At 38.4% G+C, this 27992-nt stretch overlaps 2 protein-coding genes across 5 annotated transcripts; both read left to right on the top strand.

The window, feature by feature from the left end:
• The first annotated feature begins 1782 nt into the window (after positions 1-1782).
• Positions 1783-9074, top strand: hdac10 (histone deacetylase 10). Of its 2 annotated transcripts, XM_034149402.1 has the most exons (21): positions 1783-1872; positions 2000-2087; positions 2950-3084; positions 3165-3261; positions 3347-3444; positions 3941-4045; positions 4129-4197; positions 4291-4417; positions 4950-5015; positions 5107-5166; positions 5787-5876; positions 6133-6239; positions 6320-6387; positions 6562-6796; positions 6943-7027; positions 7116-7201; positions 7308-7364; positions 7480-7558; positions 7954-8142; positions 8539-8698; positions 8811-9074. In XM_034149402.1, exons 2-21 carry the CDS (start codon positions 2029-2031, stop codon positions 8840-8842), a joined length of 2004 nt encoding a protein of 667 aa, XP_034005293.1. In that variant the 5' UTR covers positions 1783-1872; positions 2000-2028; the 3' UTR covers positions 8843-9074. The 2 variants fall into 2 exon arrangements, with proteins under 2 accessions (XP_034005293.1, XP_034005292.1); XM_034149401.1 differs by having other exon boundaries at positions 1798-2087.
• Positions 9075-9811: 737 nt separating this feature from the next.
• Positions 9812-27939, top strand: parvb (parvin, beta). Of its 3 annotated transcripts, none has more exons than XM_034149471.1 (13): positions 9812-10094; positions 17917-18006; positions 18549-18619; positions 18744-18846; positions 20367-20507; positions 21484-21599; positions 22289-22347; positions 22464-22483; positions 22757-22818; positions 22907-22975; positions 23699-23800; positions 23898-23970; positions 26382-27939. In XM_034149471.1, the coding sequence occupies exons 1-13, from the start codon at positions 9998-10000 to the stop codon at positions 26456-26458; spliced, it is 1080 nt and encodes a 359-aa protein (XP_034005362.1). In that variant the 5' UTR covers positions 9812-9997; the 3' UTR covers positions 26459-27939. The 3 variants fall into 3 exon arrangements, with proteins under 3 accessions (XP_034005362.1, XP_034005364.1, XP_034005363.1); XM_034149473.1 differs by lacking the exon at positions 9812-10094 and adding an exon at positions 13197-13262; XM_034149472.1 differs by lacking the exon at positions 9812-10094 and adding an exon at positions 15622-15756.
• The last annotated feature ends 53 nt before the right edge of the window (positions 27940-27992 follow it).

A 27992-nucleotide genomic window follows, 5' to 3' on the forward strand; every position in this document is an offset into this window, starting at 1 on the left:
AGGCTTAAAAATATGAGAAGACTGATCAATACCTCCATAATCTTCAGTGTGGAAAATATTATTTATCAACCTGAACATCTACTACTTTACCAGGAATTTGTGTTCTCAGAACTGGTCTGTTTTTTTCTTTCTTAAACTGTTCATGTTTTATGAACCAACACCTTCACCAAGTAGCTTTACAGTGAACTGCATGTGAGATATAAAATTAATAGCATCTTTTCAGTAGCATTAATTATAAATATTTAAGTGGTTCAATACAAGTCACTACAGCATTTCAAACTGAACTGTGAATAAATGCAATTTAAAAAAAATAACCACAGCACAAAATGTCATAAATTGTGTTTTTTCTTTGTTTCTCTGAGGATTATTTACAAACAGGCTTATTTACATATAGCAATAACTCAGAAATGAAAAAGCTACATCGTCTAACACGAACAACCACTTAGCATAATGATAATATATGTGTTATGTACAATGAACTGGCAAGGCTAGAGCAAGAAAGAACATAAAGTTTGCAAAAGGTTTAAATAACTTCAAGTATCTGTCTTCAGATTACGTGGAGGTTTTAGTCCGATGGGAAGCAGATCTTAAGCGACACCGAAGATAAACCAAAAATGTGGTGGAGCTGCAAACCGTGTAGTGTTGCTGGGACAGAACAGGAGCTATAACCGTTGGAAAATACATCACAGACAATGCAACAAACATGGAGACAGAACAATCACTTCTGTGATAAATGCCCACTTATTAATAAACTTCTAACAACCATGGGAAACCTCCTCTCTACATATAAAGTGATATCCAAGCATGGGAAACAAAAGACAGCATTTACCTGTTTGCATCCAGCTAGCCAAGCCTTTTTTGTGTACCAGCTACTTGCGAAGCCTCGTGTATACGTTTTGTCTTTTTCACGAGATTGCTGCGATATATTCAAATCGGGTTGGTCCGGTCCAAGGTCTTTAAGCAACATTTATCTGCCAAACTTCTCCTTTCGAAAGGATTGGAGATTAGCTCTTGAACAGAATTAGGCGGGGACCGAGGTCCGGAGACTCCACCTGCACACGAAGCCATCCTCATCAACTACTGCGTCAACCGGATACGAGTCACTGTCCAAACTACTCACAGACTGCACTGGGCGCTGACATTGGCGCCCGGTGACCGTCATCTTTGACGACGCTGATTGGCTGAAATTATATTTTCGCGGCATAGTTTACACGTTACAGATAGCAACAGTCAGCTGCTAGTGGCTGCTGCTGCACTGGTTGAAGGCTCCTCTCTTAGCGCCCAGACGAGAGAAGGTGCATGGGGAAGGCCAGGCAGGAAACATGTGACTTATCAGTAACTTTAGACATCGTAACACAATTTTAAACGAGATTTTATTGTAGATTATACATTTTACTGATACCAATTATATAATATTTACCTTGTTCATTAAAAATAAAAATAAAAATATATATATTTTTTTAAACATATATATATTTTTTAATTTTAATTTTAATTTTTTTTTTTTTTTTCAATATGGGAAGAGGTGGGGCGGCGCCCCTAGCGCCCCTATGGACCGGCCGCCACTGCAAATAAGACTAAAATAAATGCAACGACCCTACACTTAACATGATTGAGGACAATATGTACAGATGTGGATTGCACGTGAAAAGGCACTTTATTGCACATAGTAATACTAACAGTATATTGTACGTTAGATAACTTTCATTTTGCCATTTAAAATAAGTAATATTTCAAGTACCAGACCCCGTCCAGAGGGTGGCGGTAGTGCTCCATCAAACAGTTTGACAACCTCCATCAGACTCAGATGTCCACATTGTTTTCATGCAGAAAGAAAGGGCGCCTCTAGCTATCAGTAAACTACAGTCTATGGTAAACTATTCACATTACGGTGAAAGTCCGATAACAGCAGCTTAACTCATTGATTCTCTGTCCAGTTACTTCGTGTACCGCTTATATTAGGAACAGTTTCTAACAGAAAGTTGCACTGTTGTCATAGTGCTGCAGCTCGTCCGAGAAGTACTGAAGATGGGAACAGCATTGATTTACGATGAGGAGATGACCAAATACAAACTGCTCTGGGTTGAGTAAGTAACCGACATGACAGGAGTAAAGACACAATGTCTCTATGCTTATATATAAAGTGGTTTGTTCGTTAAAGTTACTGTAGCTTGCCTCGGCTAACGTTAGCTAGCTATTGGTTAATTAACGTGTGTGACTGTAACGTTATCGTTCTGAGTCCAAAGGGTGTCACTGGTTAGTGAATGCGTGTTAAACAGAATGCAGGAAATGGTTAATAGTTACTTCAGATAAGTGATTCGTTCGTGCCTTCAAGTAATGGTAGGAACTAGAGTTGCGGTTTGTTGTAGGTAGCCGGGGTGGTTATTGAGGAGCACCCTCATCTTATCAGTATTTATTTATTCCAAAAAAAGTTCTAAAATATCTTTCTCATGCGGTTTATTTGTTACATTGCACCCAGTGTTTTGCTCTTTGCCCGCTGTCTCCTATTGCTATGTTAATGTAATGCAAGTTTATGGACAATTAGCATTTTATTATTCAAACTAGCTTGATCTGTTGAGCAGTTTAACATTGTAATTCCACATATTTAAGGAGGTATTGTGCTCTTTGTGTCTGCAATATAGTCATTTTTGCACATTTATTATACACATGCATATCCGGCCCCAATTCATCTTTTTTTTTAAAATACTGTACTACATTTTGTATTTGTATTAGTCAGGGTAGTATCCAATGGTTTTGAGCTTAATTTTAACCCATTTTTCTTGGTATTTTAGGATGCCTGTGCACAATAAGTGTTAAAGAGAAATGTTTTAACCACTACTGTACAAATGATGTTGAGTTACAGATCCAAACATCCTCTTGAACAACACAAAAATAGAAATCTTAATATCATACTACATGGAATATAATTTAGATTTTTTTTCTCTCCAGCCCTGCATGTAAGATCGAGGTACCTGAGCGTCTGATAGTGAGTTATGAAGCTTTGAAAAACTCGGGTCTTGCTGATCGATGCGTCTCTGTACCTGTCCGCGAGGCAACGGATGAAGACATCTTGCTGGTTCACAGGTCAGTCATTGCTCTTCCTCTGTGTGAGGCTGACATAATATCCCAAAGCCACTCAGCTATGTGCTTTGCTACTTTAAAAGTGAGGAGTACTTGGAGGCGGTGAAGAAGACCCCCTTTATGACTCTGGAGGACCTGCAGGAGTTCACCCTGCAGTATGGGGACGTCTACTTCCATCCAGTAAGTCGGATACATACTTTTTCTTACTGAGTGGTAGCTATTATTATTCTTAAATATCTATTAATACTCCTTTTTTCTGTCCTAGAACATCTATCACTGTGCCAAGCTGGCTGCAGGCGCCTCTTTGCAGCTGGTGGACAGTGTGATGACGGGGAAGGTGAGGAACGGCATGGCTCTGGTCAGGTGAGAGAACAAGCTGATATTAACGCTGATGCTACAATTCATGTGTATGAACTAAACACTTTCTGCACAGTCTCACTAAGTAAATCGATTATAATATGAACAGCTGGGATGAAACGTGAACAACAATCAGTTAAAGTATTCATTACAATATTTTCTTAATAAAAAAATGGTAAATGAGAATGTTGTGGAATAATCAGCTAATAAGTAAATCTTAGTAAATCAGGGCTATCTGATCTATTTGAGAATGTTGACATTAATACACTTTTAAAGATAGTAATGGGATTCTTAGATTGAATATCATTAAGGCAGCCTTTACCAAATACCAGCTATTCTTTTTTTAGCTTCTCAGACTTCCTTTTCTACTTTTAATATCATAATAAACTAAATACTAAGCGTTTGTATGTCATCAGGCTTTCGTTTTCTGTATTGGCTAAATGATTGATCAATTCCTGCAAATAAACCCTGACACGTAAACCCCCTTCCTTTCATTTCACAGACCACCCGGACACCACAGTATGCGCAGTGCTGCCAATGGATTCTGTGTGTTCAATAATGTGGCCATAGCAGCTCACTATGCCAAGCAGAAATATGGGGTTAAAAGGTATTTCTTGGTTAATCCATTCAAGATCTTCTTTATAAATTGGGCCAAAATATACGTATTTACTTTTTAAAATATATTTCCAGGGTGTTGATAGTTGACTGGGATGTGCATCACGGCCAAGGGGTGCAGTACTCTTTTGAAGATGATCCAAGGTGAGTCATTCCTCTTGACTGAAGGACCTGAATTGCTATCTGGATGTTTTCCTCTATCATTATAAATGATGCATACTACATTGTTATTCGCAGCGTGCTCTACTTCTCATGGCACCGCTACGAGCATCAGAAATTCTGGCCTCAACTCAGAGAATCCGACTACGACAATGTTGGCAAAGAGAAAGGAGAGGGATTCAATATAAATGTGCCGTGGAACAAAGTAAGTAACCACAGACATACTTAAAAGTCACAGTTTTTAATTTGCTAGGCCACATTAATTGTTTTATCTTTTGTATTTACTGAGATAATAAGTTGAAGGAGAAGTGAAACAATAATAAAAATTCATTTCTGTATAAAATTCAAGAAAAGTATGGCAATTAAGGGTTTCAACTTAAGTTAATAATCCATCATCTAAATTGGTTAATCAAATAATTATTGAATGTATTTTAAAAAAAAATAGAATAAACTCTTATCATACGTTAATAATGCGCAACATGGTGTTTTAAATTGCTTTTTTTGTCTGGCCCCCCCGGTAAAAAACAATGGTAATACAATAAAACAAATAAGCAGCGTTACTGATTTTTTAAAAGCTGAAATCTGAAAATATTGCTGTATTATTTGCGCTTGATTTAAAAACATTTAATCCAGTTATTGAATAGCGAATATAAACCCTTTCATTACTGATTTCAAATGAGCTTTTACGTTTGTGTGTTTGAATGTTTTTGTAATGATCTCCCATTGTGATGTTTCAGGTGGGAATGAAGAACAGTGACTATCTCTCAGTCTTCTGTCACATGCTCCTGCCAGTCGCATACGAGGTAAGAAAAAAATCCCATTTGGCTTACAGATACTGATGTGTGATATTAAATTAATGTTAATATATGAATCATTATGCATTCTTTATCACAGTTTAATCCCGAGTTGGTCCTGGTGTGTGCGGGCTTTGACTCGGCCATCGGCGACCCAGAGGTACAGAAAATTAAATAATGAAGCAGACTATGTGTGTGCACTCATGTCCTGTTGCGCTTCCATCTAATGAAATGTGACTGCTCAGTGTTTCCCACAGAATTTGATTCTATTTGTGGGGGCACCGCACCGCCCCCCCCCTCAAATAACAAAATACATGCGAGTTCATGGCTACTGTAGCAGACAACGTTCTTGTTGCTCTGTGTTGCGTTGTTAATGCGTGAGACACACCGGAGTTGAGGATCTGTGGGGTTTATTATCCCAAAAATATAATTTACAATTGACAATTTAGGCTTTTAGCAGACGCCTTATTCCAAGCGACTTACAGTGACCAATTACAGGGACATTCTCCCTGGAGTAACTGAGGGCTAAGTGCCTTACTCAAGGGCACACTAGTGGTGGTGTTCCAGGCGGGATTCGAACTAGCAACCTTCCGATCATCAACCCACCTCACTATCCATTAGACCACCAAAAAAAAGGTTAAATAAGAAAACAATAATATATTTTTTAAATTATTTTTATGAGATTACCCGCCACAAATGAATCAATGTATGGGAAACACTGCTGCTGTAAAACCCTGTGCCCTGTCTGACTAAACATATTTAGATTTTCTTTATTTTCAGGGTGAAATGTGTGCCAGCCCGGACATCTTTGCCCACCTCACGCACCTCCTGATGAACCTGGCAGGAGGGAAACTGTGTGCTGTGCTGGAGGTCAGGCCACACACACTGAATATCAACACATGCATATAAAACGATTTCACTTACTCACTAACACCTGCTTTCCTGGAGACGACATTAGTTGTTTTGTTGTTTGTCCCATTAACCAAGTCTCTAATCTATTAATACATGTATTACTTGTGCATATTTATGTTACTCTTCATAGCCAAGGGAAGGTCCTGCATATTGCTACCATCCTGTTGGAGGGGAAATGCTGTTGTGAAATGTTTTATTATGTGCTTTGTTCCAGGGAGGATACAACTTGACTTCCCTCCCCCAGTCTGTGTGTCAAACTGTTCAAACTTTACTCGGAGATCCTGCGCCTCGACCTGCAAACCTCGATGGTCCCTGTGAAAGGTGGGTCTGGTCGTCAGTTAGATGTTCCATGTGTGAGTGTGTTTTCTAACTGTATTGAATACATTTTTTTATTTTCTCAGTGCACTTGAGTCCCTCCACTGTAGCCGATCGGCTCACAGGAAGTACTGGTCCTGCCTCAAACACGCAGGTATAACATCCACATTATTCTTTTAGAGCTATTCCTTAAAAGGGGAACCTACTTTACCCACAATTCAACATGGCTTCTGACAGTTTGGTTCAGGTGCATATTGTTAGAAGGCTCAATCAGACATAACTTTGACTTTTCACCGCTTTAATAAGTATTTCTTTCGTCTTTCTCCAGCTGAGCCTCCCACCTCTGATGTCAGCACAAAGCGTCCTAAATTAGCGGAAGAAGAAGGAAAAGTGGAGAATGGAGAAGAGAAGAAAAGTGCAGAAGAAGAGGTGTGGCCCGAGCCCACGAGACGTGTCCCTGCTCCTGTCCGCACTGCTTCAGTCCTCCCTGATGGCGTGTCCTGCCCAGAGGGGTGTGAACTCTTCAGCTCATCAGATGACCCGGTCATAATCAGCAAACTCAGGTAACATTATATCATAATAATCAACTTTATTTCTTAGATATGGCACAAAATGAGTTTATGAGAGAAAGAGATGAATTCAAAACAATATTTATAATCATCATTTCATCTTAATTTGTATACAAACGTGTACTTTCTTCCACAATAAGGGAGAATTTCCCTAACGATGACAGCGATGCTCTCCCAGCCCTCTCCAGTCTTATTGCCCTCGTGGAGAAAATGGAGAGGAATGAGGTACAGTCCGGATACTATTTGTCTCTTTGAGTGCCAGGATGTGATCTGCTCCAAGCGCAACCCATTATATTGAATTACCTGCTTGCAGATCTGCAATGGCTTGGCTTTGGTCCACGACGTCACCATGGCGATGACGTGTGTTGTCCAGCATGCTGTAACTGCTCTCAGCAACCGGTAAAGCAATGTGCATCTAATCCTTTATGTACAGTGAATGTTTATTTAAAAATGACTTGAATAGCTTCATATTTAATGAATTTGTAACCACTTTCTCTTCATGCAGGGTGTTGGTTGTATGTGTTGGAGACGTGGTGGTCCCAACTCATTACAAAGAGGATGGGTAAATATAATTTCTGTGTACCTGAATATAACTTTCTGATACAACTTGTCCCTCTTGAGCAAATAAAAAAAAAAATGTGTCCCAAAGATGATGACAGAAATCTTTCTATCTTTAGGAAAACACTCCTGGTGCACTTCAGCAACAAGGAAGAGGAACAGAAAAGCAAATATCATATTCCTGTGTGTCTGAAGAAGGTACTGTACTTCATCTGTAGCAATGGATCATCTGGATCATTCTGTTATATTGTCAACATGATTGTATGATGACTTCTCATATCAAGCTATTGTGGCCAACATAATGTCTAAGTAATATATCTAAATGTTTAACCCTATATACTTTTAATGTAAACATACTGTTTTAGGTTTTGGCCATAAAAACACATTTCACCATTGCTTCAACATTATGACCCCGAGGTTGAGATTTCACAATGTACTTCGGAGTATTTAAGTAATTATCCTATATATTGAAGTATTGCCGTCATGGTTGTGCCCCTCTGTGAATAAGTGTTTTAAGTGCAGGGTATGTGTGTGTGTTTGTTATATGACGCATGTAAACACGTCCTATGTGTGTTTGTCTGTCCCCCCCACAGGGCTGCAGGGATGTGTCCGGCTTCATGCAGGCTGTGCTGGGCCTCCTCCTGCCTCTGGGGTACGAGTATGACCCCAGTCTGGTCCTGCTGGTCCGGGCTCCAGACAGCGGGCTGTGTGACGGAGCCTGGCAACAACTAACAGGCCTGCTGCAGGGCCTCGCACAGGGACACGCACTGGTGCTGATGCAGGTAAGGAAGACTGGAGCAGGTTTGATAAAAGTACAGACTGGGACAGAGTTTCATTCAGTCCCCAGGGTCAGAACCAAACATGGAGAAGAAGCTTTCAGTTTTCATTCACTGCAGAACACAGAGAAAAGTTGACTTCCACCATAACTCTTTTTCTCTTAAATTGAGGTTCAAAACTTCTATTTTTGCCACTGCTTTTTTCCCAGGTCATTAGATCGTATACCCCTGCACCTCTTAAATCTACCTAAAAAATGTAATTGCCTTTGTGTCTGAAATCTGCTAAGCTTTAATAAACTTCCTTACAATTAATGCCAAATTAATCCTTGATAGTGTGGAAATACAACTGTTAATTTGGGGGAGATTTAAATAGCAGTATGTAATTATTTTTTATAATTTCAGGAAGGTGAGAGTGTGTGTGTCGGCCCCACCGCCTCCTCTCTCCTGGGGGAGGCGGCCCCCTCCCTGGGGAAGCTTCCCGCTCCTCTTCCGGAGGACGTGGAAGCGTTGGAGAGATTAAGAACCAGACTGCAGGTGGACTGGAAGCTGCTGCAGACTACAGGTGAAATCACAGCAGCAGCAGCATTATAAATAAACATGACACATAATGTGACATCCACAGAGTTTAAAATGACTTGTACTTTAATAATATAAACTTTTGTCTCCTAAAACAGCACCAGAAACTGGAAGAGGGGTTGAGCACTGAAGCCGATCCTGCTCCTTTAATTTTGTAAAGAAATCAGTTGAAGCAAGTCAATCAAAGGTGTTGATAACATTTTGTATTTTTGCAAGGTTTTATTGTCCAAACAGAACTTCAATCATTCCCATTGTGCCACTTAAATAAACAGATTTTTGTACATGAACCTTGTGATATAATGTCAACTTAATTTGTAGAGCTTATGATTAACAACTCAAACTAAATAAAAAAATTGTATTTATCTTGTTAAAGATTTATTCACATCACTCACATCTTTGAATACTGGACAATACCGGTTTGTGTTATGTTACAATTGTGATTATTTTTTATCTCCCTGCATTTCAAAAAAGGATTTCTTATTTCTTTATATTTTTCTCAAATCTCTCACTGTCAAAACATTTTCTCATTTATTTGTTGCCAGATTATGATACAGTCAATTACTGTTTACTAATTTTGTAATAGTGACAAATTAAGGATGTTACAATTCTGAGAAACTACATTTATTTCACAGTTTCTTCAGTTTACCATTCTGCATGGTGAGTTTTATTATAAAGTACATTTCTGATAATTCTTATCGATTTTCAATTACGTACAATTTGAATGCAGGACTATTACTTGAGTATCTTCGTCGTGTAGAAATGCGAATTTATTCTAATGATCTAAATACTTCTTTCACTACTTTTAAGGGAATTCAATGCTCACAGGTCCACTTACTAGTTAGAGGATTTTCATTTTAGTCTTCAGTTCTTAAAAAGCTCCGAAAGCCAGTTTGAGGTGAGTTTCTCTTGTCTTAATCATTCTCTATTTATCGTCATTTACAACATTAGATAAAAGTATGTTTTATTAGGATAATACTGTCTATTTTTAAGAACCAGACTATGAAACCCCCTGTTCCTAGTCATGCCTGTAGGGGGCGCTGTGGGGTGACCCGTCGGTAAACATGGAGCAGATGAAGCTTTTCCTCACATGAGAGTCATTGGTCTGTTGATGCCCCACCGGCTCTGCTTTCCTCAGTCTCTTGTCTGCCTGATTGTATCTGCTGTACTTACTGTACAGCGGTGCCCTGAACGCACCACAGGGAGGAGTGACTATATTTATACATCTGTGGCAGTGACAATATTAACAGACATAAAGGGAGAGCACACAAACGCATCATACTGAAAGATGTCTGCGACCCCGCAGCCCGCAAAGATGAAAAAGGACGAGTCTTTCCTGGGGAAATTAGGAGGAACTCTGGTGCGGAAGAAAAAGTCTAAAGAAGGTAAGTTGTTTTTCTTGGTTTTTTTATATTCAAAAAAGGGCCTTTATCCTGCTTGGTTCTCTTTTTGGGGTTTCTGTCCATGGTGCTGCAATCACATGATGGGCTATTAAAATATTCCCCCTCTGGGAATCAGAGCACTCAAATCATGCAGAGCTCCACACAATATATGAAAAGACATCTACAGTAGGCTATAGTGTTTCGGTTTCCTAAATGTATCCTTCCTTTATGGTTGTATCCTTCTTTTTTAAGTTGATGTATTATGGATTTATAACCTCATGCTTATTGTATCAACATTAATTATAGTTTCAATATCTAACATACTGAGCCTTACTGTAATTGCGATTCTTCTTTGGAAGTGTTTGAGAGGTGAGAGCATTTCCTCTGAACAACTCCACAGGCATTTTCCATGAGACAATGGACATAAATAGATCATAAAGATACAGTAGTGGTGCCAGGAATGCCAAGTTCTGAAGATAAGGTGTAAGAGGGTCACTGTTTTAAACTTTGTTTTATATATCAACCCCCCCCCCCTGTCTTATTGTCCTACTTTTCCAGTTGGCCAAACTATTTTCTGCCCTCCCTTGGGCCAGACACTGTGTGGTAAAACAGACAGCTGCAAGGTTTAATGCTGTGTGTGTGTGTGTGTGTGTGTGTGTGTGTGTGTGTGTGTGTGTGTGTGTGTGTGTGTGTGTGTGTGTGTGTGTGTGTGTGTGTGTGTGTGTGTGTGTGTGTGTGTGTGTGTGTGTGTGTGTGTGTGTGTGTGTGTGTGTGTGTGTGTGTGTGTCGTCTTTTCCTGTGTTTGTGCTCACAGCCATGTGTTTGTAAAGGAGGCCCACCAGTAGGAGGACAGAGACCTAATAATTGTTCGGGAGCCTCATTAAACTCCACACATCTCATCTAAAAAGACATGAGCTTCCACCTATTTTAAGAAGAGGTTTAAACAGTTTGATATCTCTTAATCAAACTGCCGAATTTAGTGTGACAGTTTTCTTTTTCACAGTTATAAGAGCTGAAACAACTCGTCACTTAGCTGATTCTCTGACTCATTTTGTTAATCAATTCATAGATGAGCCCCATGGTAACATGATTTCCCAAAAATATTTGATTCTTCCTTTTATAATGTTTTAGCAGATTGTATTTCAAGACTGAATATGTCAGCACAGGTGGTCTTGGTTGCCCTATTTTAAAGAGGCCATATTATGCTTTTTTGAGTGCCTGTGTTATATTCGTTGTTGTGCATGTAAATGGTCTGCGAAGGCTAGAATCCCAAAGCTTCTCTTCTCTCCCACACACTCCGCCTCCTTCCTGAAACGCCTCCATTGAACTCCTTTGTTTACTTCTTCAACATAGTGACATCACTTTGTAACTTTTTTTATCTCCAACACATTGTACGTGACAGGCTAAGGGGTGGGACATCTCTGAGCTGATCATAAATCACAACAGATCCGTCCATCCAACCAATCAGAGCAGGCTGGGATCTCATTTCAGACAGAGGGTGAAAAGAAAAGAGAACAAAAAAACACTTTTTGAACATTTGAGCATGAAACATGTCACAGTAGAGCCACAATTCCTTAACCTTAATTCTGGCGCTAACTTTAGCATAGAGGTATAGGTAGAGGTATAGGTAAACGTGGGGTATTGAAAACTTGTGACCGGAGGGTCCCTTTCTGCTAATATGTATAAAATATACAACATAAATCTGTAATTGTTCCTTTAATTGTCCACCTCCAGTTTACCTATACAATAACCCTCGGTCCCTAGACCTTAAAGGTCACCTATTATGCAAAATCCACTTGTTCATGTCTTTTATACATAAACATGTGTCCCCTCTGTGTAAAGAGATTCTGAAAGTTTCAGGAAAAAAGATTCTCTCTCTTTTTGTCCTGATCCATTTCTATAAAAACCTGTCTGAAAATGAGCTGATCAGATTTTGGCCACTTTATGATGTCATAACGCTTTTTTGGCTTGTGTAACCATTAGCCAATAACCAACCAAGGTAACCCCCCCCCCCACCTTATCACCTGAATCTCCTCCTAGAGCACCATTGTGTTCTTTTTAACCAAATATCTCTCAGAGGGGCGTGGGGAGGGGCTCCTTATTTTCATCTAAAGTAACAGACAGAGAATCAGCACTTTTGAAACAGGGCTGAAACAGAGGGGATTATGGGATGCTGCAATGATCTGTTTGGTGTTTGGAGCCAAACACTTCAGAGACATGTTTTGTATATATCTGAGACCTATAATATATTGATAACAGTATAATAGGGGACCTTTAATGGTGCCAACATATGCTTCTAGCTCCTTGCTGCAGGGAATACATTGTGCAGTGAGAAGGGATTCCTTTAGCCTCAGAGCCAGTGTTTGAGTGCAGCTTGTGGGAGTGCAGTGCCCCTGTGTGGTGAAAGGGGATTTAACCTCAACGGACCTATTTGGTCGTATAAATTGGAGGACTTGTTGGAGCGAGCTTTTAAAATGTAATTTAAAAGTTATAAGGTCTTGGTGATGTTATTGTTATAAATCAGTAAAACAATAGACATGTATGTGAGGTGTAGTCCACAGCTTGTGGTCTCATGAGCTGCTGCTGTGGTTTCTGTTACAGTTGGGTGTGGTACTCTTTATTCTTTGAGAGGAACACCCAAGACAGATGAGTTGCCACTGGAACAGTTGCTTCACATTTGCTGAATAATCATTAATAGCGTAATGGCACTGATGACATATTCTACAATGTGCTGACACCCCTTAGTAACCACATGTACATGTTTTTAGTTCAGTATTAAACACTCAAACCATACTCTCCTTCTTGTGGTAGAAGAAATAGGATGTAGTAGTAAGTGTTGCTTGAGGGTGAGGCGACTGGACTTTTTTTTAACAAAGTCCAGATTCCTGCAGACCCAGTTTTCAGAGATACTGCATGGTCATGGCCCTCTCTGTATATCCTGATAAACTGAAAGGAAGTCTGCTTTACTCTGACAAGGCTCAGCTCCCTCTGTCAGCAACAGGCTGTAACCGTGATAGTAAAGTCAAGGAAAAAAAACATGTTTTGTTTTTCTTTATAAGGACTGAGAGGATGAACTTTAGGGCACATCCCGCTATCTTAGAGAGAAGAGTATCTACACTCTGAAAATACAAACTGACTAAGATACAATTGTCAGGATGGATGCTGATAATAGTAAGTCATCTATTTGTTGTTGCTGTTTAACCTCTTTTACATACTTACGTACTTTTTGTTGTTGTTGCTACTTCTACCAACACAAGGAGACTTGAGTCGTTTTTGCATTAGTTCATATATAATGCATTCATCTGATGTCAAATCAAACCAAAATAAGATACAAAATATATTTGTTTATACTGTCGTCGCTTTGTGTCTTTTGCTCTTCATTATGCCATATTGTTGCTTTAACAATTTATCAATACTCAATACTTCACATTTCACATTTAAAAAAATATTTTCTTATATTAGAAGCCAAGAGACTCACTGATATTTATGCAAAGTCCACTCAAGTCAATTCATTATATTGCCGATGTAGTGGCAAACAGTACCTTATGAGCAATTGTTGCTGCAGTATATGTGGGGTGATATTTTAACAAGAAATCGCAGTACTCAATTGTCAATGATGTATTCAAGATTCTATATTTTTTAACAGTGAATTTACCCGCCAACACATATCTTGGCCAAAATTCGTAAAAACTAATTTTAAAGGGGACCTATCATGCAAAATGCACGTTTTGATGTCTTTTATGCATAAATATGTGTCCCCGGTGTGTCAGGGAACTCACGCAGCGTCAGAAAATAAAACCCTCTCTCTTTTCCTCCGTACCCAAATCTCTAAAAACGGGGCTACAACGGAGCTGATCCAGATTTGTGTCCGATATGACATAATATCGGAAATGTAGGCTGGCTTTACACCCACGGCCCTATCAGAAACGTTGCTATCAGAAACAATGCCCGACTGTTTTGGACGTAATATGGTCGGTGCATGTTTACATTAGCATCGCTAACACTCAGAGCTAACCTGTACTGCACAGAGCATGTGTGTGAAGAAGCAGGAAATAAAAAGGAACTCAACTTGTGGTATAACCGGCAAGAGAGAAAGCCTTTGAGCTCCATACTGTTTCAGAAATAATCCTTGATAATCCATGATATGGCGTTTCATCACCGCAGTATTTAGTTTAGACAGTAGCTGCCGGGTCCCGCATGAGCTCAGCCCCCCTCCCAAATCAGCACGTTTGAAACAGGAAGTGAATGGAGGGATATGAGGCATGGCTAGAATGGGTGATCTGTTTGGTATTTTGAGCAAAACACTTCATAGACATGTTTTTTATATATTTGTATATATCTGAGACCTATGCTATTGCCTAAAAATAGCATGATAGGTGACCTTTAAGAACATTTAAAAGGCAACTTTTGAAAAAGTTTGTGTATGTTATTTGTTGAATGAAAAAGAAAAACGTAATAAAAGAAGCATATTGGCACATATGTTTCTTCAAAATCCTCACCTATTACAGCAACACAACATTTGACTCCTACTATCCTTTAAAAAAACACAAACAAATAGTATAATAGTAAAATAGGTAAAAAAAAAAAAATAGGTAATAGAAGGTATACAGATAAGATTACAGATACAGATTACAATAAAGACACAAAATCGAATTACTACAAAATGTACAAAATAGTATGTCAAATAGGTGTTATTAGCTTGATGTAATAAGAGTGTATATCTCTCAGCCAAAGGCCCCGTGTGGAACAGTCCCAGTGACTCACTGGTGCCTGTGGTGTAAATAACCAGAGCGGCTATATTTAAGGTCTGCCTTCCCCTTACTGCTGCATTATTTATACTCCCCTGTGCCACAGTGAACCTCCTCCCCCTCGGGAGTAATGGAACCAAACAAGAGGAGGTCGATTTCAATATGCTTTACGCTGTTGTTTATGATGCACACTGATTATATCTAGAACATTGTATTCATCTCTAAAGCAAAGAAGAAGCTGACCGTATGTTGTTGTGTCTTTTTCCATGCTCGTTTGAAGGAACCTCTGAGGGGCTTTTGACATTAATTTGTGCAATGAAGCCGGCATAAGATAAATGTTCTGACTGCAGGCTTAGATTTGTATTGAATTAGAGTAATTCTGTTAACAGGACTACAGCTGCTGCCTGATTTATCATCCTCTGCAGCAAAACATATAAAAGGCTCCATTTACATGCTCAGTTATGCACGGAAACAAGTGGATTCTCTGATTGCTGTGAAATTACTAGACTACACTTATTTAAGAAAACAAATTACACCATGCTTTATGCATTTATATAGAATACAATGAAAGGTAAGCCAGCACTTTACCTCTCATGGTCAGTCTGTCAGTCCACTGTTTGTGCGTTTATGTCCAGTGTGGTCCTAATTCCTGCCCCAAACACACACATACACACAACACACACACCCCTCAGCGTGTCCTGTAACTGGACCACAGACGTGGGGTGGAGGGTTGTGACAGAAATAAACACGTGATGACGCCCCTGCCATTGCCCAGTCCCACCGACTGCGATTCACACACACACACACACACACTCTACTACACTTTCTACCTTCGCTCACTGCCGTCGTTGAGAATCAAGAGGTTTATAGAAGGGACATGGCGGGGCTGTTGTGTGGGACTAAGAGGAAGAAACAAGGTACATTTGGTTTTCATTTTGAGCTTTGAGGAACTTGGAAGTGGTAATGGGGAAGCAGGAGATTTACCTTAGTGCAACTGTAGGTTAATGTCCACTAATGTTGCTGTAGGAGATCATCAAGATGTATTAGTCACTACAGAATAGATTGTGTGTGTCTCTGTGAGAGATTTTGATTTATTTCTTGACCGACAAGTGGAAATATTTTCAAAATCATTCTCCAGATATTTGCCTTAGTAAATTAATGATATTGTATAATTTGTGCATTTTATACCAGATTGTACTTGACTGTGTGAAGTGCCAGCAGCAGTTATGTGGTCAAATGGACAGCGGGGGGAAAAGGAAACACAATTATGATGAAATGCGGCGAGCTTGCTCTGTAATTACAAAGCAAACTGCTGATCTGCGGTGAGATAGTGGATATTCAGCTCTTATGGGACGGCTGAATCAGATAGGAAATCTGTGGGGACCGTTGCTCCCGGGGTAAATATGTACAGTTTATCCTCTTTGTACATGCTTTGAAGTAGAGATTTCATCATAAACACACAGTCCTAGACTTGCTTTCATTATATCCCTATTAGAAAACGCTATTTTACATGCTTTTAATTTAAAAACCGGTTCAAATTTAAGCTCAAATTGTGTTTTCCTTGCATACGTTAAAAATATCAATGTCAATGAAATGACTTGACTATTGATTGTGTTTCATCCAGTTGCAGGTTGTACAAATTGAAATGTGGGATAATAAAAGCACTATGGCCATTAGTGGAAAGAGCCTTTAAATCCCTTGAGTGTTTCTTCAGTCAGAAGTAAAAGCATCTCAGCGGAAATTGATTTTATTCAATGCCAAGTGTGTGTTACTTTTTCTGTGTCTTGTCACCTTTAATCAGCTTTCTTGTTTACAGTTTTACTCCATATTCTCACTTTGGATACATTTTAAGTTTGTTTACACTGGATAAATCCCCAAATATACTTTTAGGAGCCAAGATACATACTGAAATGACTTAATTTGTTTAAATAAACGTAAATGGAGACTGCCGCCCACCAAGGCAATCTGTGGTGGAAAGGAAAGAGTCTCACATGGTTGGAGATAAGTGACAGACCCTCAGGCAGCAGTTAAAAATCCCTGGATAAACATTTCTTACAGAAACTCTCAGCTAGATAACAGTGCATTGTTTGCAAGATTTCTTATAAGCACAATATGGTTCATCATGGCGAGTGAATGGTTGTAATATACTTTATAATACAATACTTTATAATGTGGAATTGGGCGTGAAACTATTCTAACTACAAACTATTAGACTTTGATGAGTTTGTCCTACGTGAAGTACAAACGCAAATTAAATAAATACATCATAGCAACAATAATTCACTATGATTCTGATTTCTATGGCATAAAATCAAGTATGACGTTTAAAAAAGACGTTTCTTAAAAGCGCACTGTGCCAACTTAGTACTGCACGCGTATCACATTGTTGGACTCATTATAGACTTTTTTAAATGATCAAAATTGATGCAGCAGATCCAGAGATACCATACATTCTTGTTCCTTGTCAAAACCTAGCTCCTACATTACCCACAATGCAACTCAACCACTTAAAAATTGCTCGGAGATTCAGGATTTTAAATGCTCGTAGTGTCTTATGAAACTAATAAAGTGGCTAGACTCAAGCAGAGAAGAGAAGTCACAGCACTGGTAGACTCACTTCTAACTCAATTCCCCGCAATATCTTTTTCAAACTTAGTCTTCAGCCCCATCCCATGCTGACTCAAATGACAACACTTTATTTTCTCACATATGCAGACTGTGAAACTGATTCAGAGAAACCTTTAGAAATGTCCTTTTGTTCAGCTTTGACTGTCACTGATTGAGAAGGTGGTGGTGGAGTGACTGAAGTGGAGTCTGTAGAGGAGGAGAAAGGGCTACATTTGACTCAAAATCGATTCAAAAGTAACACCTAACTTTCCCCACCAGGGTACTGGGTGTGATTGTGCAACAGTGACTCTCACAAGCTTTCTCTTTAATTCCATTGCTGTGCTGTCCCACACTCTTTCCTTGCTCAACTCACTTGCTTCATCTCGAGTATTTTTCTGTTGATTTGTTTTATCTAATTAGTTGTGCATGTCTCTAATGTTCTGTGTGTGTGTGTATTCTTGTCTTACCAGTGAGTGATCTCCATGAGGAGGGGAAGAATGCCATCAACGCTCCCATGCTTCCCACGGGGACAGAAATCCATCCGGAGGACACACTGATGGGTATACACACACACACACACACACACACACACACACACACACACACACACACACACACACACACACACACACACACACACACACACACACACACACACACACACACACACACACACACACACACACACACACACACACACACACACACACACAGCATATCTTATGTTAAAACACTACCATCTCTTTGAATGTGCACATTTATGACTGGAGTTTGCTCTGTTGATGAATTTGCATTTCCAATATGATCAACTTGAGGTCACAGAGAAACATCAGTTGACACATTTGTGCTTCACGGGCACTTCGACATCTGAGCAGCAGGAAATGAAAGTGGGTGGACGCCTCAGTCACCGTGTGAATCACTGTTGAAGTGAGAGTGATAGAAACATTGTATGAGTGTGTCTGTGTGTGTACATGTGTGTTTATGTGAGATAAAAATGTCTGCATGTGTCTAAGGGGGGAGATAAGTGTGTGTGAAATGAAACAGGATATTTAAGTGTCACTCTAAACTAAGTGTCTTCATTTTCTCATATTATGTTCACCAGAGGAAAACGCAGAGAGGATCATGTTGGACCCAACATCGCGGGAAAATCTTAAATTTAAAGATCTTCTGAAGGTAGTCTGAGATCATGTTTTGTGCATAAGCATTACATCTCTTCAGAACAATCACAGTGATGAAAATGTGTAGAAAAAAGCACAGAAAACACAATAGATCTGTTTGTATGATGATTTGTATTCAGGTCCTGATAGACTGGATCAACAGTGAGTTGGAGGAAGACCGGATCATAGTCAAAGACCTGGAGGAGGACTGTTATGATGGACAAGTTCTCCAGAAGTTATTTGGTGAGAAACTGGTTTCTTTGGCAGTCTAACTCTCAAACCATCTTTGTCAATACATATTCTGTAGGGTCTTTAAATTGCCATGCAACAATATGAACACTTGCAGAAATCGTAGTAGTAAAAGGTATTAAAAAAAACAATAACTTATATAAATATGTTTTTGTTTCATATTCTGAGTTTGATTTTTGATATTAGTCTATGACCAAAACATTGCCTTTTTCAACAAACTTGCTGCCAGTAGTCAACAATAATTAATATTTTATTCTGTATGATTACATTTCTGTTTGCACCTGCAGCTGCAAAATAAAGAAAACTTAATTGGTGGTATTATCAGAAGTACATTTGCAGCTGTTCCAAAATCAATCAAAGTACATAGTGTTATCTCAAATAAGCATTAAAGCCTTCTTTGATCCCTGGGACACCCTTATTCACACTGATATCATTCCAATACTTTATTTTATTTTATGAAACATTCACATTTTGAGAAAATCTTATTAACGAAAAACGTATGGAATGACAAAGCCTGTCCAAAACATGTTCATTTCATAAAAAAACATGTTTGATAACTTATATTGTTCTGTCCCCTCCCCTACTGTATGTAATGGATGTGTGTTCACTATGGTGGTGCTCTGTCTCATAATGCTTCAAAGTCTGCTCGTGGCTTCCCCCTTGTGTCTGTTATTTGTAACAGCAAGAGCAAAACATTTTCAGATTTCCACAATATACGCTGGGTTAGGGTTAAATCTTCCCCTTCTGCTACACGTGTTGCTCTGTAGATTGGAAAAAAGCCTCTTCTTTAAACCAAAGTGTCTGTAAAATGAATATAATGTAATGCCACTGTCGTATAGTAACAATATCATTATTGCAGCCTGACAAGAACTTGCATATTCATTTACGGAAGCCAGGTAATACACATAGGCCTGACACATATGTTGCAGAAGTGTCACGAACAACAACTAAAACACACAGCAGGAAACATTTAGTTAAGAGACGTGTGATTTCTTTCATTTCTGTTAAGGCTGTTGTTGTTGTCACACTTCTTCGTTACTTTTGCACCTTCTGTACCGTCTTTTGCTGCATCAGTGCCTGTTTTAGATTTCCAAAGATTCAAAGGCTTTGTTGTCTAATGCACAATAGCCAAAGGTTTTTGCAATGAAAATGAAAAATATATGAGAAGATCTCCGGTGTTGCTGGTTTGTTTTTTCTTTATATTTGAGCCCACGCCCTTGAGATAAGCTCCATAAATCCTTCTTCTTTGTATTGCTTGCATCAGAGAATCTTTTTTGTCTAAAGCCCCCACATACATCTTCAAGATCACCATGTCCTTGTTTTCCAATAAACAAAACTTGTAAGCCTACTGATACTGTACGGGAACGAACAAAAACATTTTGTTTTGCACTTCTTTGGGACTTCCTGTAACTTGTGTCTACAGTTGACCTGTTCAGGACATCACAACACTGTCCCATGATACATGATGTGTTTCCCTGAGTTTGAGCTAATATTTCCTCTCATGTTGTTGACAGAAAAGTTGTCGGGCAGGAAGCTGAACGTGGCCGAGGTGACTCAGTCCGAGATCGGCCAAAAGCAGAAGCTGCAGACGGTTTTGGAGTCCGTCAACGAAATGCTGCGGCCTCATGGCTGGACCATTGAGTGGAGCGTGGACTGTGAGTTTACTACGACTTTAGAGATTTGCTACTTTGCTACTCCAGTGGTTAAGTTATAGCACTTCTATCATTTGGAGAATTTACAAGAGACAGACATTTAAAATAAGGTCAAAACAGAGGCCGAGATTTCTTGGCTTTCAGCCTGAAATATGGGTCAAGCTTAAATAATATTGGAGGTTCCATTTTTCACAATACAACGCAATACCACATTCTCCTTAAAACTCCACTTTGTAATGCACGGTTTATTTTTAAACGTTAAAGGTGGGGTAGGTATTTCACTTCAGAAACAGTTTTTGTTATATTCCATGGAATGCTCTTAACATAGCAATGAATATATTAAATGCTTTGACAATAAATACATTACAAAATGTCATCTGTGGAAGCTGTAAAAAGTACGACCAATCATCTGAGCCGGCCCGGCTAAAATAACTGGATGGCCTACCTGCCTGTCAGCCTTCCATCTGTGCACAAACTTATCTCGTGCCCTCATTGGTCATGTGCGCGTTCGTGTGTGTTGGAGGAGGGGCTCTGTAAGGAAGTCTGAAGGAAGGGGCAGATTTTTTTCGGTCGTGTACTTTCAAATTCTAGCGCACTCAAGCTGGTTTCTCCATTCTTACCTACCCTACCTTTAAGTCTCAATCCATTTTACTGCAAAAAACATTGCACGGCTGTTTTTACGGGCTGTGTCCTTGAGACAAGTCAACTGAATTTAATTAGCAAAATTGTTGGAATTCGCCCTCTCAACACATAATCTCTTGATTTGCATAACACCACATATGTAATCCTGTTCAGGTTTTGAGAGGCTCTACAAACATCAGGATTTCCTGCTGGAGCTCAGCGATGAAATTCATTCATGCTTTATTACCTTTATGTCTCCTGATAAGAGCTGGATGTTATGTTACATTTTTAGAAGATTGCTTTCTTCCGTTATCTTGCAGTGTGCAAAGATCTTATAGTCCTTTGCTTTGATTTACAGCTATCCATTCAAAGAACCTGGTGGCGATCATCTACCTGCTGGTGGCTCTGGCGATGCACTTCCAGGCTCCGATCAGACTGCCGGAGCATGTTTCTGCGCAGGTGGTGGTTGTCAAGGTAAAGTGGCTCAAAGAGCTCACACAGGGTTCACATTCATTATCATTATGTGCAGTGACATAGGGATGGATACGGAGCTGTATAGTTATTTTGATTCAGTTAATTACCAGCCCCAACAGCGTACAGCTGGTGTATTTTATTGTAGTCATCTTGTGGGTCTCTGTGTGTGTATTCATGGGTTCTTGGGGACACCAACTGTAGCATGAACTAACACTAGCTTTAATGTCTGTCTGTCAAATTCAATACCATGCCCCTTTCCCAATTTGTTGGTGTGATTCTTTTGCAAGATTGACTCAGTTAAACTTGTATTTAACCTTCACTAAGATTAGGAATGTCTTATTAAACTTATATGAATGAGTTACAGTCAAACAACACAAGACATATAATTCAGAATATACCTCAATGTTTAACAAAAATCTGTTTTTAAATTCACAAATAACATTTCTTCTCATCTTAGAAATGTTCAAAATGTAACTTCAAAACAACCCGAAACACCATAAGAATAACAAAGACCTATCCAAACTTTAATATAATGAGGACACACATCATAGTGACGGATAAAGTGTCAGTTTTTGCCATCGTTCATTATCTGTCTGTGTCGTCTGTACATTTAATTTTCATAATGTGAATCAACAGTCCTTGTTATTCTGTCATGTCGTAGCTAAAGTGTTTTGATTGTGTTTGAGCAGAAACGTGAAGGCATCCTGCAGACGGCTCTTGTGACCAAGGAGCTGACGAGCACCACAGAGTAAGAGCTGATATTTAAATATTTGTATCCTCAACTGTCCTTTCTTTTATATTAATGATGTCATTTAAAGTATTATAATGAATATTGTGGTAATAAGTATCTCTCGTTTTTTCCAGAATGATGATGGGAAGATTTGGTAAGTCCAAGAGACACATTCTGTTACAGTATTATCCCTTTACCAATGATTGTTTCTCATTATTAATGTCCCTGCTTAAAGAAGTATTGCTGCGCTTCGATAATGCTATTCCAGGACATTATGCTAAGCTAAGCTAACCACCGGCTGGCTGTAGACATATATTTACATGACAGATAATAGAGTAGTATTGATCTTATCAGCTTTATTTCCCAAAATGTCGTACTGTTCCTTTAAGTATTCATAACCTTTGAATTATTAATTTTTTCACAACAGAGAGGGACGCGTTTGACACTTTGTTGGATCACGCACCTGACAAGCTCAACGTGGTGAAAACGGTATAAAAGACATTTCCTTTGCATGATAATGTACAGTAATAAAAATGTGGAGTACAAACTATTAACAGTTTGTTGATCCTGTTTCCAGTCTCTCATCACCTTTGTGAACAAACACCTGAACAAGCTGAACCTGGAAGTGACTGAGCTGGAATCTCAGGTAAGAGATTTAATGGTTCATCTACAGAGGGGTGTCCAAACCTTTTTCACCGAGGGCCACATACAGAAAAATATACGAAGGTTTGGGCCGCTCACTAGAGGTATTTAGCCTCATAAGTTCAGTTATAAGTCAGTAAAAACAATCAAATGTAGGTCAATGATGCTTCAACGACAGCCTACTGTACATCACAGCTCTCCAGAGGGTTTCATTTATTTTGTTAGCAGCTCATTCCTTAAAACAGGAGCCTCAGGTTGCTTGAAATAAGAGGATATAGGAAGAGTTTATTTCAAGCTTGTTATGTAAATAAGTTATTAGGCTTTTTTTTGATCAACTAACTTTTGTTTTCAGCTTTAATTGACTGAATTTATTTGAAAAGTGGGCTTCTTAACACATGAATACTACTGTTTAATATGTGTTTTAATCTATATTTAAGAAGTACAATACAATACAAGACAAGCACATGTTTCATTTGTGGGCCGTACTCCATTCTACTTTTTTAATTTGCTGAAGGCCGATTCAAAATGACAGCCTTGTGATCCATTTAAAATTAAAATGGTGTTATTTAACAATTTATTTCAAATATTGTATTTTATTGTATTCCTCTCATCATCACTTAATGTGCATGCATACAAATCCAATCTGTTTTACTCGTTCAGTTTGATATTGAATTTGCTGTGAATTTTCATATAGACATTAATACTGTTTATATCCGTGTGTGTCCAGTTTGCTGATGGCGTGTATCTGATATTGCTGATGGGGCTGCTCGAAGACTACTTTGTCCCTCTGTTCAACTTCTTCCTCACTCCTGAGAGCTTCGAACAGAAGGTGAGTACACCTCCTCAAAAAGTGGAAATTGTCAGTTAAAAAAGAAGACTTTTAGCAACTCATCACTGAATTGAGTTTTCATGTTGTTACCCTGCAGGTCCACAATGTGGCGTTTGCCTTTGAGCTGATGCAAGATGGAGGCCTGAAGAAACCCAAAGCCAGACCAGAAGGTATTTTATAGATGTGTTACACAATTACAAGATCAGAAGACAATTTCCCAGAGCAGACTTTATGGAGACTGACCTAGATTACTTGCTGAAAAGACCCTCTAAAAACAATGTTTAATGGTTGTCATATTAAAAGATGTCCAGTAGATGGAGACCTTGCTTCACCCTTAAACTCTCATACTGAATACATGTTGCTGAGTTTATTTGGCCCTGGGATAAACTTTTTTATAATATAATTTAAAGCTGATACTTCAAGAATCAAAACATTACTAACTGGGGTCACGTAGTTGTTGATTTTTCTGTTGGTTATTAATAGAGATGCAGATATTTGCATTTTATGTACCCATTTTACTCTGCATACCCCCTGTAGAGTTGGAAATGCTATTACAGAAATAGCTTTCAGAGCGTGATCTAATACAGTTGACTGATCACGTACTTAAACTGTAATCAGTATTTTGCTTTATTGAAGCATTCAAATTTAAATCAGACACTGTAACTTACATTAAGCCGCAGGATATGATATTGGTAGAAGAATATATTCCACTTTGTTGTTGATGTTCAGTTTAATGGAAATCTTCTCTGTCACAAAACAATCCCGGCATATGTGAGGGATAATGCCCGACAAGTGTCCATTATCAGGAATTAATTGATGACGGGAAAGGAGCCGGAGTCCATTACTTCTTGATAATGGAAAACCGCTTTTATCATGGTCACTTGCCACAGAAAAATAAAATTGCAAGGCATTAATTGATTTTTTTATAATGAAAATGTTACGTTTTTTTATAATCCCTAACTCCCTGATATCATCTGAGGGTATGACTAATACCTGGAGCATCATTACCATCCCATAATATTTCTATTAAATCTAACCTAGTGCTTGCATAATTCAAAGTAAATACATTTTGACTGTATGTTTAACAACAAAACTAGATCCATATCTTAAAGTGAATGTGTAAATAAACACTATCAATAAGTTAGGAGGTGCAGTGTTGTTATTGCAGTGTTACAGTTGCCATCCTGCAGCCAATCAGAATTGAGTATTCACCCAGACCGTAATATAATGTAAGAGCCATATATATCTGGGGCTCCTCATACTGTATGCCTCATTTAGGAATATTAAATATACATACTGTACAATGTAATACTCTCTTACATAATTCTCAGAGCTACATTACTTAAAATATTCACATTTCGCTCCATATTCTTGTCCCATATTTCTTAATATTTAATATCCTGCAACCCAGTTTTAATTTACTTACTTATTTACACTATATTCTCCTACTTACTGCACATGCTTTTGCTTTTGATCTTTGTTTTTATTATTTATTCCGCTTAAACTACTCTTTAACATTTCCTGTTTTCTATGTCGGTATATCTCCATTTAATTATAATTGCTCTATTCACAGTCCTTGGAGATGGCAACTAAGTATTATACTGCACAGCTGTGGATGTTGTTAATATATTAATAAATATATGAATCTTTAACCAGTAAATATTGTTTCCCTCCACTGTCTAAATGCAAATGAGTTTTCCTTCTACTCACATTTATTTTTGACTAAGTCAGAAACTAAACATTTCTTCACACCAAAACACAATGTTTTGCAATAATTGGACATTATAGTTATTATCTTCATACTGATATTATGCTCCAACTCTCATATTCCAGTCTTCTAATTAGTAAATGGTTTGCCAAGACTTTTGAATATCAGCAGGTGCATTGTAAACAAGAGTTGCTTTTAATGATATCAACAGTGTCACCCAAAATGCAGACCATTTTTTTATTTTGATTTCATTAGATTTATTTAGAATGTGTAAAACAATAATACAAAAATTTAACATGAGAATTATTATACAATACAAAATCAAGCAGTGTCAAATTGATATACAAAAATATTACTGATTCTAAGTTATGTATAAACAAATGATCTACTTAATTACACATCCGAAAAGCACAATAATGAGCTTAATGCATCTTAGTTTAAATAGCCCAGCTGTAACACAATGATGTCTGGCTTGAATAACTTAACCTAGAACTACATGTGATGAGATATTACAATAAGCACTTATGTATACAGCATGTTACTGATGAAGGGAACAGAAAGTGTTTTTCTCTCCTTGTACGACGTAATACATCATATGATCTATGATGAGCTATTTTAAGCTCCATTTCCTTAAAATTACAAATAACCTTTAAAGGAAAGTAGTCCAACAGCAACAATCGCAGTGAGAGCTCCTTTGCATTGTAGATAGGATTTTATGGCAGCTAAGCTAATTTATTTTGTGCTTAATGTTTCAAGGAGCTTTTAAAAGATTAGTTTTTGTGACCATCAAAGGTCTAATTGTCTCCCAGAATCCCCCTTAAAAACATGTTTGTCAAACTCTAATATGTCTGTTATCTCCCATTTGTTTTCCAGATGTTGTCAACCTGAACCTGAAGTCCACCCTCAGAGTCCTCTACAACCTTTTCACCAACTACAAAAACTCTGAGTGAACTGTTCCAGTTTCACCCCCCTGATATTACTTCTGAACGCTGCTCTGTGCCTGTGCTGATTATACGTAGCAGTCTGGACACTGGAGGACACCGACTGGGACTGAAAGTCACAATTATGTTGGACTTAAAACCACCCAGGGGGAGAAGCAGGAAAAAGGCTTTGAATGTTAGATATTAATCTTCTCCAAATGTCAGTATTTATTTATTACTTTTTTTAAATGTTAAATGCAACCAAGGAAACCCTGCAACCTTTTAGCCTTTTAAATACACAGCCGTCACAAGAGAAATAAACGAGGGCCGAATGTTTAAACATTTGTGTTAAACTGATAACTGAAAGCTGGAAATACTGTTATATATTAGATAGTAGCCTATCTAAAAAACATTTCTGTAAATATTAAAAGTATATTTTTGGGGAAATAGACGCAGACCTATTTGTTTAACTGTCAAGAGTTTGATAAGAAGATGGATATCACTACATTTAAAGCTATTGTAAGAGTCAAGAGCCAGTTAGCTTAGCTTAGCATTAAGACATGAGGACCTGCTCGCCAAATAACAATTTAAAAGCTTTACCTAAGGCTCAACTCAACAGCTAGCTTAGAGATGATATACCTCCCTTTCTTAAGCTTTCTAGTTGGCTGTCTCATTAAATTATCGATTTACAGTAAGCTAGATTTAGGAGTAACAATTTAAAAAGTAGTTTTTTACAATAAAAGTTACATTTGTATGGCATACTATTTTAGTATAAAGTAAAACAGATATCACAGAGTCAGATTATTGTTGTAACTCATTACCAAATACACTTTAACTTGCTGTATTTTGCATTTTTCAGTACAGCGCTGTTACCTTCTGCTTCTAGCGTTATGCTAGGCTAAGCTAACTGGCTGTAGCTTCATGTGTAGTGTTACTGATCTTCTCGTGTTACTCTTGACAAGAAAGCGAATAAGTATATTTCCCCAAACTATTCCTTTAAGAAACTTGAAAATGCCATGTATTATATATTATATGATATCTGAAAATGCTTTGTTTGTATATTACTACAGCTATATATAAATATATATAATTGCTTTTACTTGATAACTGAACTAGGAATGATCCTTTTTTTCTCTGAACTATGCACACCACTTCTCAAGCCATAAGAGCTGCTGCTGTTTTGCTTTAAGTGCAGCGCTCTCAGCCTCAGGAGATTCATGAGTCAGAGTATCTTCGTAGTGACCCGGCCTTTTCAGACGAGTCTCCGAGGAGGTCTGGACCCTCACTCGGCTCTCCTGAAGCAGAGCAGGAGCCCGCCGTGCCACCTGGAGATGTGCTAAGATGTACCATGCACGACTACTCATGCATTTTAAAGCCGGGGATGAATTATTAAGAGAGTGGATGAATCAATCTAAACCACGCTTGCGTTTTGATGTCTCACCCCTGTGCGTTCCTAGTTTTTTTTTTATAATCTTGCCTATCAAGAAATAAATGCCTGAAATCAAACAGAATGAGAATTTCATTTAGTCTCTTACGTGTGCGATGGGTTAGATTCGCTTCTGCG

The sequence above is a fragment of the Trematomus bernacchii genome, unplaced genomic scaffold (genome assembly GCF_902827165.1).
Source record: "Trematomus bernacchii unplaced genomic scaffold, fTreBer1.1, whole genome shotgun sequence".
Lineage (NCBI taxonomy): Eukaryota > Metazoa > Chordata > Actinopteri > Perciformes > Nototheniidae > Trematomus > Trematomus bernacchii.

Excerpts from the sequence above, each read along its gene's own strand:
- hdac10 (XM_034149402.1), top strand. The coding sequence starts at position 2,029 with ATGGGAACAGCATTGATTTACGATGAGGAGATGACCAAATACAAACTG. Across the intron at positions 5,167-5,786 it reads CGGCCATCGGCGACCCAGAG|GGTGAAATGTGTGCCAGCCC; the intron begins GTACAGAAAATT and ends CTTTATTTTCAG. Across the intron at positions 7,365-7,479 it reads ACTCATTACAAAGAGGATGG|GAAAACACTCCTGGTGCACT; the intron begins GTAAATATAATT and ends TTCTATCTTTAG.
- parvb (XM_034149471.1), top strand. The coding sequence starts at position 9,998 with ATGTCTGCGACCCCGCAGCCCGCAAAGATGAAAAAGGACGAGTCTTTC. Across the intron at positions 10,095-17,916 it reads GAAGAAAAAGTCTAAAGAAG|TGAGTGATCTCCATGAGGAG; the intron begins GTAAGTTGTTTT and ends TTGTCTTACCAG. Across the intron at positions 21,600-22,288 it reads CGCAGGTGGTGGTTGTCAAG|AAACGTGAAGGCATCCTGCA; the intron begins GTAAAGTGGCTC and ends GTGTTTGAGCAG.